An 18,713-nucleotide genomic window follows, 5' to 3' on the forward strand; every position below is an offset into this window, starting at 1 on the left:
TTTTTTGTTTTTTTTAATTAAATCAACATAAAAAAACACAAGATACACTTACAATTAGAGCACCAACCCAAAAAACCTCCCTCCCCTCATTCACACAAAAGGGTTGTTTCTTTCTGTTATTAATATTCTGGTTCCTACATTATATATCAATATATATCAATACAGTCTGCAAGGGATACAGTCCGTAAGCACACATGATTGTGCGTGCTGCTGGTCCACTAAAAGTACTAACCTTTAACAGCTAATTTTACTCATTTTCATTAATTACTAGTTTCTATGTAACTGTTTTTATATTGTTTTACTTTCTTTTTTATTCAAGAAAATGTTTTTAATTTATTTATCTTATTTTATTAATTTTTTTTAAAAAGGACCTTATCTTCACCATACCTGGTTGTCCAAATTAGGCATAATAATGTGTTAATTCCACGACTGTATATATCGGTATCGGTTGATATCGGTATCGGTAATTAAAGAGTTGGACAATATCGGAATATCGGATATCGGCAAAAAGCCATTATCGGACATCCCTACTCCTAATGACACCATAAATAATAATAATAATAATAATAATAATAATAATATGTGAGAGAGCATAGATAAAAAAACAGAGGGTGTGTTCATTGTGATGAGAACTGAAGTTTAACAATTAGTTCTACAAAACAGGAGTAAGTACAAACAACAGAGCGCTGAGGTTGCCCGTCTCTCACGCTTTTGTACCCCTTTGGAAGGAATCGAAACTGAAAGTTAACTTGACATGTATGCCGATCATACACACCTCTCCAGGCTGGTGCCTCATGACACCATGAACAATAATATAAGTGTGTGAGAGTGCATAGAGAGTAGGGCTGTGAATCTTTGGGCGCCACACGATTCGATTCGGTTCTCAATTCAAAACAATTCTTGATTCTACAAACCCCAAAACCAGTGAAGTTGGCACGTTGTGTAAATAAATAAAATACAATGATTTGCAAATCCTTTTCAACCTATATTCAATTGAATAGACTGCAAAAACAAGATACTTTGTAAAAATTTTTCGCAAATATTAGCTCATTTGGAATTTGATGCCTGCCAAATGTTTCAAAAAAGCTGGCACAGGTTGCAAAAAAGACTGAGAAAGTTGAGGAATGCTCATCAAACACTTATTTGGAACATCGCACAGGTGAACAGGCTAATTGGGAACAGGTGGGTGCCATGCTTTTGTCCTCCTTGGTTGCCATTCCTTGCACTGCAGTGTTGTTTTTAAATTACTGCTAGTCTTGAACTATAGAAAGTATTTCAATGGTCGAAATTTGCACTTTTGGGTGTTATAGGAGTTATTACGGTAATCTACGTCACAGCAGCTCAGACCAGGGACACACCAGAGTGGGTCGGGGTTTGTTTTCAGAGCAGCCAGCCCAAAACGTCTCATCTCCATCCTGTCCTTCCTCAGCCTTGGCCGTCCGTGTCCAAGCCAGCCAAGGACTTCATCCGAGGTCTGCTGGAACCGGACCCGGCGCGACGCCCGAGCGCCGAGCGAGCCCTCCGTCACCCCTGGGTGGTCACCATGGCAGCCAGCTCCTCCACCAGGAACCTCCACAGGTCCATCTCCCAGAACCTGAGGCAGCGGGCTTCTCGGAACTCCTCGCGGTGCCACAGCAGGACCGTGGACGGGTCGGCCCGAGGAGGTCCCGCGAGGCTCCCGGCTGGAATTTGATGGTTTTGATTGACGCTGACAGAGAGGTTGGTGATGGTGGTTGTAGAAGTGTGGACTGGATTGTATCCCGTCGCTGGTCCTAACCTAGAACTTACAAAAGAGTGTTTCACATTGGTGTTTTTGTCATGTGGCCAAATTATTTTGATGCTCTGCTATTTTTATCATCCTCGGTTTCATGAAAAGCTTCAAAAATAGACTTTTAAACAACTTTCGTGACTTATTAGGTGATTTTACTACAATATTTTGATCAAAAATGTCATCTTCTGGGTTGAATAAGTAAGTCATTTTTATTTTCGGATATTTTTACCTTTGTAGTTTTAATTAAAAGCTTCAAAATTGTACTTTTATGGAACTTTCAAGACTACATGAAATGACTTAAGTATTCCGAATTAAAAATTTAATCTGCTGAGTTCAATATGCTAATTGTTTTTATATTCTGCAATTTTTTACCGTCCTAGGTTTCACGAAAAATAGACTTTTAAAGAAGTTTCATCGATCAAAAATGTCATCTTCTGGGTTGAATAAATAAGTCATTTTTATTTTCTGATATTTTTACCATTGTAGTTTGAATTAAAAGCTTCAAAACTGTACATTTGTGGAACTTTCAGGACTTATTACATGAAATAACTTAAATATTTCTAATTAAAAATGTAATCTGCTGAGTTTAATATGCTGATTATTTTTATATTCTGCAATTTTTTACCGTCCTATGTTTCATGAATAGCTACAAAAAATTTACTTTTAAAGAAGTTTCATGACTTATTACGTGATTTAGCTACAATATTTCGATCAAAAATGTCATCTTCTGGGTTGAATATGTAAGTCATTTTTATTTTGGGATATTTTTACCATTGTAGTTTTAATTAAAAGCTTCAAAACTGTACATTTATGGAACTTTCAGGATTTATTACATGAAATAACTTAAATATTCCAAATTAAAAATGTAATCTGCTGAATTTAGAATGCAAATTATTTTTATATTCTGCTATTTTTTACCATCCTAAGTTTCATGAATAGCTACAAAAATAGACTTTTAAAGAAATTTCATGATTTATTACGGGATTGAACTACAATATTTCGATCATAAATGTCATCTTCTGGGTTGAATAAGTAAGTCATTTTTATTTTCTGATATTTTTACCATTGTAGTTTTAATTAAAAGCTTCAAAATTGTACTTTTATGGAACTTTCAAGACTACATGAAATAACTTAAATATTCCAAATTAAAAATGTAATCTGCTGAGTTGAATATGCTAATTATTTTTATATTCTGCAATTTTTTACCGTCCTATGTTTCACGAAAAATAGACTTTTAAAGAAGTTTCATGACTTATTACGTGATTTAACTACAATATTTCGATCAAAAATGTCATCTTCTGGGTTGAATAAATAAGTCATTTTTAATTTCTGATATTTTTACCATTGTAGTTTGAATTAAAAGCTTCAAAACTGTACATTTGTGGAACTTTCAGGACTTATTACATGCAATAACTTAAATATTTCAAATTAAAAATGTAATCTGCTGAGTTTAATATGCTGATTATTTTTATATTCTGCAATTTTTTACCGTCCTAGGTTTCATGAATAGCTACAAAAAATTTACTTTTAAAGAAGTTTCATGACTTATTACGTGATTTAGCTACAATATTTCGATCATAAATGTCATCTTCTGGGTTGAATGTGTAAGTCATTTTTATTTTGGGATATTTTTACCATTGTAGTTTGAATTAAAAGCTTCAAAACTGTACATTTATGGAACTTTCAGGATGTATTACATGAAATAACTTAAATATTCCAAATTAAAAATGTAATCTGCTGAATTTAGAATGCAAATTATTTTTATATTCTGCTATTTTTTACCATCCTAAGTTTCATGAATAGCTACAAAAATAGACTTTTAAAGAAATTTCATGATTTATTACGGGATTGAACTACAATATTTCGATCATAAATGTCATCTTCTGGGTTGAATAAGTAAGTCATTTTTATTTTCGGATATTTTTACCATTGTAGTTTTAATTAAAAGCTTCAAAATTGTACTTTTATGGAACTTTCAAGACTACATGAAATGACTTAAATATTCCAAATTAAAAATGTAATCTGCTGAGTTGAATATGCTAAATATTTTTATATTCTGCAATTTTTTACCGTCCTAGGTTTCACGAAAAATAGACTTTTAAAGAAGTTTCATGACTTATTACGTGATTTAACTACAATATTTCGATCAAAAATGTCATCTTCTGGGTTGAATAAATAAGTCATTTTTAATTTCTGATATTTTTACCATTGTAGTTTGAATTAAAAGCTTCAAAACTGTACATTTGTGGAACTTTCAGGACTTATTACATGCAATAACTTAAATATTCCAAATTAAAAATGTAATCTGCTGAGTTTAATATGCTGATTATTTTTATATTCTGCAATTTTTTACCGTCCTAGGTTTCATGAGTAGCTACAAAAAATTTACTTTTAAAGAAGTTTCATGACTTATTACGTGATTTAGCTACAATATTTCGATCATAAATGTCATCTTCTGGGTTGAATGTGTAAGTCATTTTTATTTTGGGATATTTTTACCATTGTAGTTTTAATTAAAAGCTTCAAAACTGTACATTTATGGAACTTTCAGGATTTATTACATGAAATAAGTTAAATATTCCAAATTAAAAATATAATCTGCTGAATTTAGAATGCAAATTATTTTTATATTCTGCTATTTTTTACCATCCTAAGTTTCATGAATAGCTACAAAAATAGACTTTTAAAGAAATTTCATGATTTATTACGGGATTGAACTACAATATTTCGATCATAAATGTCATCTTCTGGGTTGAATAAGTAAGTCATTTTTATTTTCTGATATTTTTACCATTATAGTTTTAATTAAAAGCTTCAAAATTTTACTTTTATGGAACTTTCAAGACTACATGAAATGACTTAAATATTCCAAATTAAAAATGTAATCTGCTGAGTTGAATATGCTCATTATTTTTATATTCTGCAATTTTTTACCGTCCTAGGTTTCACGAAAAATAGACTTTTAAAGAAGTTTCATGACTTATTACGTGATTTAACTACAATATTTCGATCAAAAATGTCATCTTCTGGGTTGAATAAATAAGTCATTTTTAATTTCTGATATTTTTACCATTGTAGTTTGAATTAAAAGCTTCAAAACTGTACATTTGTGGAACTTTCAGGACTTATTACATGCAATAACTTAAATATTCCAAATTAAAAATGTAATCTGCTGAGTTTAATATGCTGATTATTTTTATATTCTGCAATTTTTTACCGTCCTAGGTTTCATGAGTAGCTACAAAAAATTTACTTTTAAAGAAGTTTCATGACTTATTACGTGATTTAGCTACAATATTTCGATCAAAAATGTCATCTTCTGGGTTGAATATGTAAGTCATTTTTATTTTGGGATATTTTTACCATTGTAGTTTGAATTAAAAGCTTCAAAACTGTACATTTATGGAACTTTCAGGATTTATTACATGAAATAAGTTAAATATTCCAAATTAAAAATGTAATCTGCTGAATTTAGAATGCAAATTATTTTTATATTCTGCTATTTTTTACCATCCTAAGTTTCATGAATAGCTACAAAAATAGACTTTTAAAGAAATTTCATGATTTATTACGGGATTGAACTACAATATTTCGATCATAAATGTCATCTTCTGGGTTGAATAAGTAAGTCATTTTTATTTTCTGATATTTTTACCATTGTAGTTTTAATTAAAAGCTTCAAAATTGTACTTTTATGGAACTTTCAAGACTACATGAAATGACTTAAATATTCCAAATTAAAAATGTAATCTGCTGAGTTGAATATGCTCATTATTTTTGTATTCTGCAATTTTTTACCGTCCTAGGTTTCACGAAAAATAGACTTTTAAAGAAGTTTCATGACTTATTACGTGATTTAACTACAATATTTCGATCAAAAATGTCATCTTCTGGGTTGAATAAATAAGTCATTTTTAATTTCTGATATTTTTACCATTGTAGTTTGAATTAAAAGCTTCAAAACTGTACATTTGTGGAACTTTCAGGACTTATTACATGCAATAACTTAAATATTCCAAATTAAAAATGTAATCTGCTGAGTTTAATATGCTGATTATTTTTATATTCTGCAATTTTTTACCGTCCTAGGTTTCATGAGTAGCTACAAAAAATTTACTTTTAAAGAAGTTTCATGACTTATTACGTGATTTAGCTACAATATTTCGATCATAAATGTCATCTTCTGGGTTGAATGTGTAAATCATTTTTATTTTGGGATATTTTTACCATTGTAGTTTGAATTAAAAGCTTCAAAACTGTACATTTATGGAACTTTCAGGATTTATTACATGAAATAACTTAAATATTCCAAATTAAAAATGTAATCTGCTGAATTTAGTATGCAAATTATTTTTATATTCTGCTATTTTTTACCATCCTAAGTTTCATGAATAGCTACAAAAATAGACTTTTAAAGAAATTTCATGATTTATCACGGGATTGAACTACAATATTTCGATCAAAAATGTCATCTTCTGAGTTGAATATGTAAGTCATTTTTATTTTTGGATATTTTTACCTTTGTAGTTTTAATTAAAAGCTTCAAAATTGTACTTTTATGGAACTTTCAAGACTACATGAAATGACTTAAATATTCCAAATTAAAAATGTAATCTGCTGAGTTGAATATGCTAATTATTTTTATATTCTGCAATTTTTTACCGTCATAGGTTTCACGAAAAATAGACTTTTAAAGAAGTTTCATGACTTATTACGTGATTTAACTACAATATTTCGATCAAAAATGTCATCTTTGGGTCATTTTTATTTTGGGATATTTTTACCATTGTAGTTTGAATTAAAAGCTTCAAAACTGTACATTTGTGGAACTTTCAGGACTTATTACATGCAATAACTTAAATATTTCAAATTAAAAATGTAATCTGCTGAGTGTAATATGCTGATTATTTTTATATTCTGCAATTTTTTACCGTCCTAGGTTTCGTGAATAGCTACAAAAAATTTACTTTTAAAGAAGTTTCATGACTTTTTACGTGATTTAGCTACAATATTTCAATCATAAATGTCATCTTCTGGGTTGAATAAGTAAGTCATTTTTATATTTTTTGGATATTTTGCACCATTTTAGATTTCATCAAAAGCTTAAAAAATATACTTTGCAAGAATTTTTATAACTTATTACGTGACGCAACTTCAGTATTCCCAATCTAAATGTTATTTGCTCAGTTGAATATTTTTGGTATTTTTATATTTTGCTATTTTTTTACCAACTTAGATTTGAAGAAAAGCTTTAAAATATAATTTTAAATAGCTTTTACAACTTATTACATGAAATAACTTAAATATTCCAAATCAAAATGTCAGTGATACCAAAACATTTTGGACAATTCCCAACCTTGTGGGAAGAGTTTGGAGCGGGCCCCTTCCTCTTCCAACATGACTGTGCACCAGTGCACAAAGCAAGGTCCATAAAGACATGGATGACAGAGTCTGGTGTGGATGAACTTGACTGGCCTGCACAGAGTCCTGACCTGAACCCGATAGAACACCTTTGGGATGAATTAGAACGGAGACTGAGAGCCAGGCCTTCTCGACCAACATCAGTGTGTGACTTCACCAATTCGCTTTTGGAAGAACGGTCGAAAATTCCTATAAACACACTCCGCAACCTTGTGGACAGCCTTCCCAGAAGAGTTGAAGCTGTAATAGCTGCAAAAGGTGGACCGACATCATATTGAACCCTATGGGTTAGGAATGGGATGGCACTTCAAGTTCATATGTGTTTCATACCATTTCTACCTTCTTAGATTTGACAAAAATCTTGAAAAAGAGACTTTTAAAGACCTTTGGTGACTTAGTACACGACCCAACTCAAATATCCCAAGTCAAAATGTCACCTGCTGGCTTAAATACATAATTTATGTTAAGTTATGCAAGTTATACCATTTTAGATTTCACAAAAAGCTTCCAAAATATACTATTCAAGACATTTCGGCACATAACTCCAATCTAATAAGATCCTGCAGCTTTGATCCACTTCCTGTGTGCACACCAAGGTTTGGGATGATAAGTATTTCTAGTATTTCTAGTCCTAGTCCCGAGTGCCATACCATTAAAGGGCCATTAATATTCCTCATAAGTTGTCCTTTCTGACTTGGCGCACACTCCCCTGCAGTAGGAAATGTTGGCGAGTTGATAAAGCCGATCGTTATCTAACCTCTCTCATTGACCTCTCCGTTCAATATTCCTTCTTTTTCCATTTAAAAAAACCCTCACACCGTCGCTCCTCTGCTTTGTTTTCGTCCCTCTTTATCTGACGCCATCCAATAATATTCCACCAGATGCTTTTTCGCCTTTCTTTCTCACTTGAACAAAAATTCCGCCCGCAGCCCGATAAAGACGTTCTGCAATCACGGAAAGCCTTCTCCTCTTTTTCCTCCGATAATTCCATCTCTGTGCGCCATTATCTTCTTGGCGGTCCAAACAAGTGCGGGTTCTGACTCACTCCTGCAGTGCCTGTGAAAGTGGGCCGAGTGGCAAATGAGTCTTGCTTTCGGAGTCTCGGTGTGTTTGTGCTTCGCAGTCTCACCTGGATGGATCGACTAAAATAAACCCCCCCTGTTATCGCGGGCTCTGCTCCAAGCTTCGGGGCTCCTGCAGTGCTAATATTTGCTCTTGGAAGAAAGGAAGGAAGGTGGGGAGCTCACTCCTCTGCATAGGTAACAAGTCCTCCAAACTCATTTAGCTCCCTGGCTCCTGATCAATAAGCTTTTATGTAGGTTACGGTCCCACAAGGGGCTCTGCGAGGGCCCCGAACTGAGAAAGAGGAGCCAAGATAGCGAGCAATAGCGTGCACGCTCTCTTTATATTTGCTGCTTGGGTGAAAAAACACTCTAAAAACAGTTTTTTTCTGTGTCAGTGGCGGTAGTTGGCGGGACCCCAGGATGCAGGGCGTGCAGGAAATATGGTTATGGTGTTACTTTATCTAAAACATGCATACAGTTGCAATATTTCCATGTCTGAAAAGGAGTAAGAAGAAGCAGATCTTACAAAACCCCAAAACCAGTGAAGTTGGCAATATTTTTCATTCAATAAATAAAGGGTTTGTATGTTCTCTATATCCAACATTATGTATTATTATAATTGGTCTTTTTTGTAACACGGTTAATGAATGAAACACACATTTGTAGTTGTTCCCCCATATTTCTGCACAATAACTCAGATATGGTAACACTAACAAGCAGTAGAGGATATTAAAGGATTTTTGGTACAGAATATATTTTGCTTTATTAATTATTGCCACTTTATGTTGTATATTTTTACACAACATTCAGTTCATTTTATCACCTATTATTACACCGATTTTTTTTTTTTCTTACCCTTTTCACGTCTACTTTGTCAATTTGTATTGGACTTTCTCTTCTGTTACCAAATAGCATTATTTTAATTTTACTGAGATTCAAAGATAGTCTGTTTTTGGCCAACCATCTCTTTAATTTAGTAATTTATTCCGTTATTATTTGTATTAACTTCTGTGTGTTCTCTCCTGAATAAAATACAGTTGTGCCATCTGCAAATAATAATAACTTTAAGTCCTTTGTAACTGAATTTAAGTCATTTGTATTAAAGAGGTTTAATAAACCAAAAAGTAAACAAAAGACACTGTGATGATCCGTTGCCCGGATCATGTTTTGCTTAGTTTAGTATGTCCTTAGTTGTTGATTTAGCTCTGTGTCTACACCCGGGTTTGTTTTTGCTGTTGCCATGGGTGCTGATTATTGTCACCTGCCTCTGACGAGTGGTCGGGACGCTCACCTGCTCCCGGTCACTAATCAGAGAGCTATTTATTCCTGATTCTCGCCACACTCTGCCTGGCTGTTTTGTTTGTTACACAGCACCTTCCTATTTTGTTATTCTTGCCATGTTATGGTAATAAATAATTCTTCCTACCTGCCCGCCGCTTCCTGACGTCCATCTGCATCCTGGGTAAACAACTAGCGCATAACCATGTGACCACGGCGTAACAGGCACACGGGGAACATTAGTCACAACAGACGTAGGAACCAACACTGACCGATAAACCCTCCTGATTATTGATCAGAGGCAGGCAAGTCCCCTGATTATTAATCGAGAGCAGGTGTGACGAGCAGCGCTCAGGAGCAAAGGCGAAGTCAAGGTCAAGGTAGATTTATTTACATAGCCCAATTTTAAAACTGACTAGTGGCCCAAAGTGCTGTACAGGTTAAAACAGACAGGTAAAAGACTAAAAATAATATAATAATCAAAATCTACGGTTGTCCCAATAACAATGTTTTGATTCCGGTACCAAAATGTATTTCGATACTTTTTGATACTTTTCTACAAAAAATGGTGTTATTGGCTTTATTTTAACAAGAAAATCTTAGGGTACATTAAACATATGTTTATTATTGCAAGTGTGTCCTTAAATAAAATAGTGAACATACAAGACAAGTTGTCTTTTATTAGTAAGTAAACAAACAAAGGCTCCTAATTTAGCTGCTGACATATGCAGTAACATATTGTGTTATTTTCCATTCTATTATTTTGTTAACATTATTAAGGACAAGTGGTAGAAAATGAATTATTAATCCACTTGGTTATTTGCTTTTAATATCTGCTTACTTTCTCTTTTAACATGTTCTATCTACTTCTGTTAAAATGTAATAATCACTTATTCTTCTGTTGTTTGATACTTTACATTAGTTTTGGATGATACCACAAATTTGGGACCATTACTTTTTACAGGCGGTATAGTACCGAATATGACTCATTAGTATACCGGTAATATACTAGTACCGGTATACTGTACAACGCTATCAAAATCACAATAAGTAAAGAGTATTCTATATATAAAACACAGATAAAATGCATGAAAATAGTTTTTAAAAAAGGTCACTGCAAGACCATAACAAAACAGGAAGTGGAGCAAAAATAAGAAAAAAACACTAAAAGCAGGAAAACAACCCAAAAACCTGACATTTTTTGGCAAATGCTACAATGCAGGAACGAGGAAAGCTCATGAAACGTCAATTTGAGATGGTATTTTCTTTAAAGTATTGGTGATTTATTGGTAATCACCAAATGATTCCGGCGCGCGGCCCCCGCAGCTGCTCACTGCGCCCCTCAACTCCCAGGGGGTAAAAAAAGGGATGGGTCAAATGCAGAGGATAATTTCACCACACCTAGTGTGTGTGTGACAATCATTGGTACGTTTAAAATGTAAAAAAAATAAAAATAAAGTTTTTGTAATACTGCGAATACCGTCCTACAAATGTAGGTATCGGATACAAAGTTAATATACAGGCGGTATCGCTGATATAAATATTGATCCTACATTTTTCAAGGTCATTAAATGATTTTGTGATGAAATGATTTTAGGCAAACGGGAAAAAAATGTGTATCAACACTAGGGATGTCCGATAATATCGGACTGCCGATGTTATCGGCCGATAAATGCTTTAAAATGTAATATCGGAAATTATCGGTATCAGTTTCAAAATTATCTGTATCGGTTTCAAAAAGTAAAATGTATGACTTTTAAAAATGCTGCTGTGTACACGGACGTAGGGAGAATTACAGAGCGCCAATAAACCTTAAAGGCACTGCCTTTGCATGCCGGCCCAGTCACAAAATATCTACGGCTTCTCACACACACAAGTGAATGCCATGCATACTTGGTCAATAGCCATACAGGTCACACTGAGGGTAGCCGTATAAACAACTTTAACACTGTTACAAATATGCGCCACACTGTGAACCCACACCAAACAAGAATGACAAACACATTTCGGGAGAACATCCGCACCTTAACACAACATAAACACAACAGAACAAATACCCAGAACCCCTTGCAGCACTAACTCTTCCGGGACGCTACAATATACCCCCCCTCCCCCCCACTACCCCCCTACCCCCTCTCCCACCACCTCAACCCCGCCCACCTCAACCTCCTCATGTCCCAAATTCCAAGCTGCTGTTTTGAGGCAATTTGTGACTTCTATAATAAATATGGCAGTTCCATGTTGGCATTTTTTTCCATAACTTGAGTTAATTTATTTTGGATAACCTTGTTACATTGTTTAATGCATCCAGCAGGGCATCACAACAAAATTAGGCATAATAATGTGTTAATTCCACGACTGTATATATCGATATCGGTTGATATCGGAATCGGTAATTAAGAGTTGGACAATATCGGAATATCGGCTATCGGCAAAAAAGCCATTATCGGACATCTCTAATCAACACTTATATTTTGTTCAATAAATAATATAAGACTGCAAAGGAAGGAACATCAATCCTCGACAAAACTTCTGGAGCTTCTGTTTCTTCATGCTGTTAACTATCTGTCGAGCCGCGCACACTGGAAAAACAAGTAGCGAGGGCAAACTCAACCCAACGGGATACAATGAGAAACCTTGGAGGGGACCGCAGATGTGGGGAACCTCCTGACCCCCCCCACTACAACCACCACCACCACCACCACCCCACCACCCTGAGACCCCCCCCCCCCCCTCCATCCCCAATAGACGTCGAGTGGATCTACTTAATAGTGTGAGAGTCCAGTCCATAGTGGGGCCACACAAGTCAGCAGCGCAGAGACGTTATCAACTGATGCTCAGATGAGTGGTCCACCCCGGGTCCCGACTTTGAACAGCTAGCGCGTCATCTGTGGTCACCTAATAAACTTTCCACGCAGGAGAGGGGGGCAGAGCAGAAAACAGACGGCAGATCAACTGGTCTAAAAGTGGGGGGTCTATTTGAAGGCTAGAGTATACAAATGAGTTTCTTCTGTCCGGCCCTGACCTCTTGAAACTGTGGCCCGCTTTATTATGTATTTGATTTTATAATAATAATATATTATTATATAATTGATTGATATTATATATGTATATATATAATATCAATCAATCAATCAATCAATCAATGTTTATTTATATAGCCCTAAATCACAGCGTCACTAGATCAGCAACGAACTCTGAGAATTCACTGATAAAGTCCGAATAGGGCCCTGGGGGGCAGTAGATAACAGCCAGGTAGAGAGGCAGCGGTGTGACAGACCTCATAGTAAGCACCTCAAACGATTTATATTTATTATTTAGGTTAGGGGTAAGGTTAAAGTTTTCATTGTATATTAGTGCAACCCCCCACCCCTTTTAAGGGGACGGGCAATATGCGCATTCGTATAGTTAGGAGGAGATGCCTCATTCAGCGCAAAAAAATTGTCTGGTTTCAGCCGGGTTTCGCTGAGACCAATGACGTTAAGATTGTTGTCTCTAATGACCTCATTAACTAATAACGTTTTGGAAGACAATGATCTTATGTTTAAAAAGCCCATATTATAGGAAGTGGGCTGTTTTGAGGAGTTTTTGTTGAAATTATCCGTAGTAGCAATATTAATAATGTTGTATTATATACATAATTATATTATTATTATTATTATTATATATATAATATATAATAATATTATTATATAGTTGACTAGCCCTGCTCTGAAGTCCCACTGTTGTAATATTCTAAAACGTGGCAGCCCTGGAATTGGATCTTTACTTTAGAAAGATTCTGCATCATTGAAATAAATATTCCATATTTTATTGATTATACGTTTAAAACAGTACACAACAAAGGACAGACTTTACTGTGAGCCTTCCAGCAACATCCAGCACAAAGATGTCACTGCGGGAAGGTATTTTGTGCCGGAACACAAACACACCCCCAATGAAGGAAGGCAAACAGATGTAAAAGGAGGTGGGAGTGTGTGTGTGCCCCCCATCCCTCCCCTCCCGAGAGAGCGAGGACATCGCCTCCCACCTTCATGTTTATCTCCAGCGACTGAGGTAAGTGGCTCTTATTTCTTTTGTAGCCCAGCCGCTCAGTAGATCAAATATGGTGAGCCGCTCAGGGAGGAGATTATCTTCCCCGGGCACCAATTACAAATCCGCTTCACTTAATGATCAGAGAAGAAAGAACAGGGCCCTGGTTTTTTTGGAGTGCCGCCACTTCACTTTCGGACTGTCTGTGTGCCACCGAGTTGGTTGACTGCCTTCTGCACGGAGGACGCCGTCTCATTAATCTCCCCGTCTTTCATGATGATGTCCACCTGTCACATCCTCCAGGCGCCCAAGCTGCTCGGGAATCTCAATTACTGGATGAGTGTACACTTCGGTGTCGGGTTGTACGCTATGCCGGTACCAATAAAGTACCGCGGTACTGATGATTTAAAAAGGGCACTAAAAAAATGCTGGTACTTTGGTTTTTTCATGGTGCCATTGAGGCGAGGTGCATGTGAGTCAACACACACACACACACACGGAGCACTTACAAGCAGAAACAGAGTGGAGACAGAAGAGGGAGAATGAACGTATTTTGGCCAATGATAAAGGTGAAGCGATAAACGCCAGCTAGCCATAGTGTTTCAGCTACTTCTAAATCACTAATCCTCGCCTCCATGGCGACAAATAAGGTGAGTTTCTTACAAGTATCATTATCACTGCAGGACAAGGAATAGCTAAACACGCTTCACTATTAGAAGGGTGAATCTTTGGCCACTTAACGATTCGATCCGATTCCGGGGGTGATGATTCGATTCAGAACCGATTCTCATTCAACACCCCAAAACCAGTGAAGTTGGCACGTTGTGTAATTCGTAAATAAAAAAGAATACAATGATTTGCTAATCCTTTTCAACCTATATTCAATTGAATAGACTGCAAAGACAAGATACTTAATGTTCGAACTGAGAAACTTAATTTTTTTTTTGCAAATAATCATTAACTTAGAATTTAATGGCAGCAACACGTTGCAAAAAAGTTGGCACAAGGGCATTTGTACCACTGTGTTACATGGCCTTTCCTTTTAACAACACTCAGTAAACGTTGGGGAACTGAAGAGACCAATTTTTGAAGGTTTTCAGGTGGAATTATTTCCAATTCTTGCTTGATGTACAGCTTAAGTTGTTCAACAGTCCGGGGTCTCTGTTATCGTATTTTAGGCTTTATAATGCGCCACAATGGCATTCATTTTGTATTGTTTCAGTTTCACAAATTCCTCCAGTAAATTCACCAAAACGTCACCATGGACTTTTTGAGTCTGTTCAGCCGATTGAAGAGCTAGCTTCCGCAGCTAGCAGTTACTGTACATGAGGACTTCTGTTTTGTTTGATAAGCCGTTTTACTGCCATGAGACAGACACCGTTTGGAAATAATTAAGGTAAACATTTACAGAATCTTTCTGTGTAAATTACTCATTTCACAGCGTGCATATCCGTGGCTTAAATATATGAAAAATATTTTTTTGTTCTAAAATTTAGTGGGTGTTGACTATAGAGCCTATAGTCCGGAATATACGGTAGTTATAATAAAACTTTTTCAAAACAGGTTACAGGTTGGAAAAGCTCATTGTGGTTGCATGGAGATGGCCTCAAAATGTATTTTAGAAAATGGATTACCAAAAATAAGAAAACATTTTACAACGTTTTTAGTTTTTTTTCAAATTGATTTCTTAAACTTGTATAAATGGATTTAGAATATTTATTGACTAAGAATTGAGATTCAGAAAATAATACAACATTTTGTTCACCCCTATTCACTAGCGCTCCTGAATGTAAACAAATGGGTGGATCTCATCATCGGCGGTCACCAGAAGCGAGTATGACGATCCTCCTGGTAGGGGGGTATCCCTTTATGGAGGATGCCTGTTTAACGTGGGGAGACTGGTGCACAGACAGTCGCCACACGATCCTTGACAGATCCGGGTCAGGGTTCAGTGGCATGGAGTCCAAGATGACTGGGGACCCTTTTCTGCTGCAGCCTTCTTCCGCCGTCGCAGCCGTTGTGGTAGTTCTTAAATCTACCGTCTTCGGCCTGCTCCGCCGTTGAGGTCTTCACCGTATCCCTGGCTAGGGGGCAGTCAGGTACTAGGCCTTTGCCAAGGGCCACCTGGGGTAACAGTAGTAAAGGGGTTAACCTCCTAGTGCCCCAAGACCCCATAGAGGAGCCTCTACTGCCGGATGCACTTTAACATCATGCCTAGGACATAATGGGTGGATCCATACAAATATCGACTGTAACGATACCAAGTACAAGAGCCGTATGTGGTCGATACTACAATGATTACGTCGATATTTTTTACTATCACAAAAATTCAAAAATGATAAATGACTTTTTTATCTTTTTTTTTTTTTACTTTAAGACCTTTCTAGATCCCTGGGACAAAACTGGAGGGGAGCCTTAAAGGGTGTAAAAAAAATCTTTATTTGTATTGGCTTTGAAAATGAAAAATATCCCATGCGGCCATCAGTGGAAAAAGTTTGGACACCGCTCATTTAGCTGTTATCTGTCCAGTTTATCACAAGTAAGACATATCAAAGCTGAATTAACTAAAACAATATGTTTCAGTATCGGTCTGTGACACCCCTACTCCTACTCCTATGTTGGTATTGAAAGACCATGTGGTCCACATTAGCATGGAAGTATGCCAGCATGGTTTTGTTGTGTTGCCACTTTCCTGGGGAGTACACAAACCGAGCGCAGAAAAAAAAAAAAAAAAACCCGAAACAAATAAAAGAAGCGTGACTGACATGAAATATTCCTGACAGGCTTTGGGACGGAATTACCTTCCGTTGTTTTTGTTCCTCATCAACGTGTGCGGGAATGCGTCATGCTGATCTGCCACATTATGCAAAGATACAAAACATATTTATATGGAGAAGAAGACACGTGTGTGCTGAGGCTGCTTCCTAAAGGATTGGCAGTGTGTGAGATTCCCTTCATCTTTTGTTTGCAGTGTTTCCTCCTTTAAAACAATGCTGGATGTCCTCGTCCTACCTCCCACAATCCAACACCCAAGCATCAGGACCGCCATGCTGGCTCAGTGGACGGTGACTCGATGGCGGCTGCTGGCTTGCATCCTTTCACCTTCCGGGATTTTCTGCATGGAGACGTTATAGATTTTTTTTTAAGTCTAAGAAACCAAGTCAAACCTCAAGTCAAGTCTTCGTCCTTCAGACGGGAAGGACATAGTGGAACCTCTGGGATCCTGCAGGAACGGCTCACCGCCGTTCCCTCACCTGCTGACCCACTTCAGAATTCCTCACACCAGTTCTGCTTCACTCGACAGCGTCAACGACAACAGAAACATTTTTGCATCATAAAGAATATTTTTTTAAAATAGGTTATTATAAGTGAATTTTTATTTGTATATATTAAAAACCTAGACTATTTGATGATGTTTTTTTTTTTTGATTAAATAATTGTCACGGTGCAAGCGCATGCCGCTGCGCATTCCTCATCTCCTGCTGCAGCCGGCGGCTAAAATCAATCAGCAATCAGCAAACCTGAAGCTGATGATCAGACCTATCCCGTGCCAGAACGTAGTCACCTGTCCTATACAGTAAGCGTGTCACGAGGAGGTCGCATCTTTATGCGGGATCGTTCCTCCAGATGCAACACGGACACTCCTGACGACAGCACGAGGTAGTAGATTTATTTAACATAAATCATAGCCAAACACAAAACAAGCAAAAAGGATGTGTGCCGATTGCACGCGGAAGCTAAGGCAAAATTTAGCACAGAAAACACAGAAGCAAGAACCAGGGATATCAAAACGTGACCGTTGCATAGAGCAAACAAGGAAGCCAGACCGAGTGTGGCGACCAACGTGAATAAATAGCTCTCTGATTAGTGCTCAACAGCAGGTGAACGTGCCGAACACTAATCAGAGGCAGGTGAAACCATTAAGTACCCATGGTGACCAAAACAAACCCCCGAAGTGCACAAAACAACTAAGTCAGTCCAAAAATAACAGAACATAACTAAACAAAACATGATCTAGACCACACATCATGACAAAGCGTATATCAAACTCTATGCATTCATGCTCTCTCTGTTTTCTCCCCAGTCTTGTTTATTGTCTCGTGTCCTCCTTGTCGATCCAGCAGCCTCCCTCCGTTCCCGCGTTACGAGCTGTGCGTCTCATCTCCCCGCGTTCCCTCTGCTTCCCTGACTGCCTCTTGGATCTCGACCTCCCGCCTGGACACGGACCTTCGACGCCCCGCTATAGCCCCGACTACCTGCTTGTCTCACGGACCTTCGAGCCTGCTTTTCCCCTCTGGGACTTCCGTCTCTCGCTCAACACTCATGGTAACACTCAGTTAATTCCCACACAGTCGCGCACCATACATAATCACACTCCATTTTCCTTGTTTATGTATATTATTATTTCTTATTTATATATAGTATATATATTTACATATATAAATAAAGCATAGAGCTAATACTATGCCCCTGTTGTCTGTGCCGTCTCCTTCCCCCTGTACACAACAATAATACATGAAAGCATTAAAATGTATTTCAAAATAGATTAAACTTAATTGTTATTTTAGTATTTTACATTTTAGTATTTTACATTCTATACAATATTATGTCTTAATATAATGTAAATTTGTTTCCTGTATCACAAAATGTAAATACAATTTTTAATGCATTTATATGTTTTTATCATTTTTATTTTTATTTTTTTATTGTATTTTATCTGTGTTGGCCCTGAACTTACTTTTTTTGCTACAAGTAAATAAAGATATCGGAAACATTGTAAATATTATACACGATGTATGCCGACTATTTTTTTTCCATGTGGTATGTTTATAAATATTACAACTATAAATTGCATCAGATGTCTATAAAATTGTTATAAGTACACCTCGGCATAACATTGTATCCTTATTAACATACAGGAAAAAAAAGAAAGAAAGAAATATCAAGCTAGAACAAAGAAAAACTTTATTAAAATGGCCCTAAAGTTAGCTACAAGTAAATAAATATATCGAGAAACATTGTAAATATCATACATGATATATGCTGACTATTTGTATTCCATGTGGTATGTTTATAAATATTACAACTATAAATTGCATCAGATGTCTATAAAATTGTTATAAGTACACCTCCGCATAACATTGTAT

At 36.3% G+C, this 18,713-nt stretch overlaps 1 protein-coding gene across 1 annotated transcript in view; it reads left to right on the plus strand.

The window, feature by feature from the left end:
* The window catches only part of LOC133630550 (serine/threonine-protein kinase H1-like), a 50,144-nt gene extending 33,240 nt beyond the window's left edge, over nt 1-16,904 (plus strand). The window contains exons 3-4 of the mRNA XM_062022165.1: nt 1,430-1,664; nt 16,759-16,904. Coding sequence (XP_061878149.1) covers nt 1,430-1,664; nt 16,759-16,904 — 381 coding nt within the window. The remainder of the gene's footprint in view (nt 1-1,429; nt 1,665-16,758) is intronic.
* Nucleotides 16,905-18,713: the final 1,809 nt, after the last annotated feature.

This window comes from Entelurus aequoreus, linkage group LG15 (assembly GCF_033978785.1).
Source record: "Entelurus aequoreus isolate RoL-2023_Sb linkage group LG15, RoL_Eaeq_v1.1, whole genome shotgun sequence".
Lineage (NCBI taxonomy): Eukaryota > Metazoa > Chordata > Actinopteri > Syngnathiformes > Syngnathidae > Entelurus > Entelurus aequoreus.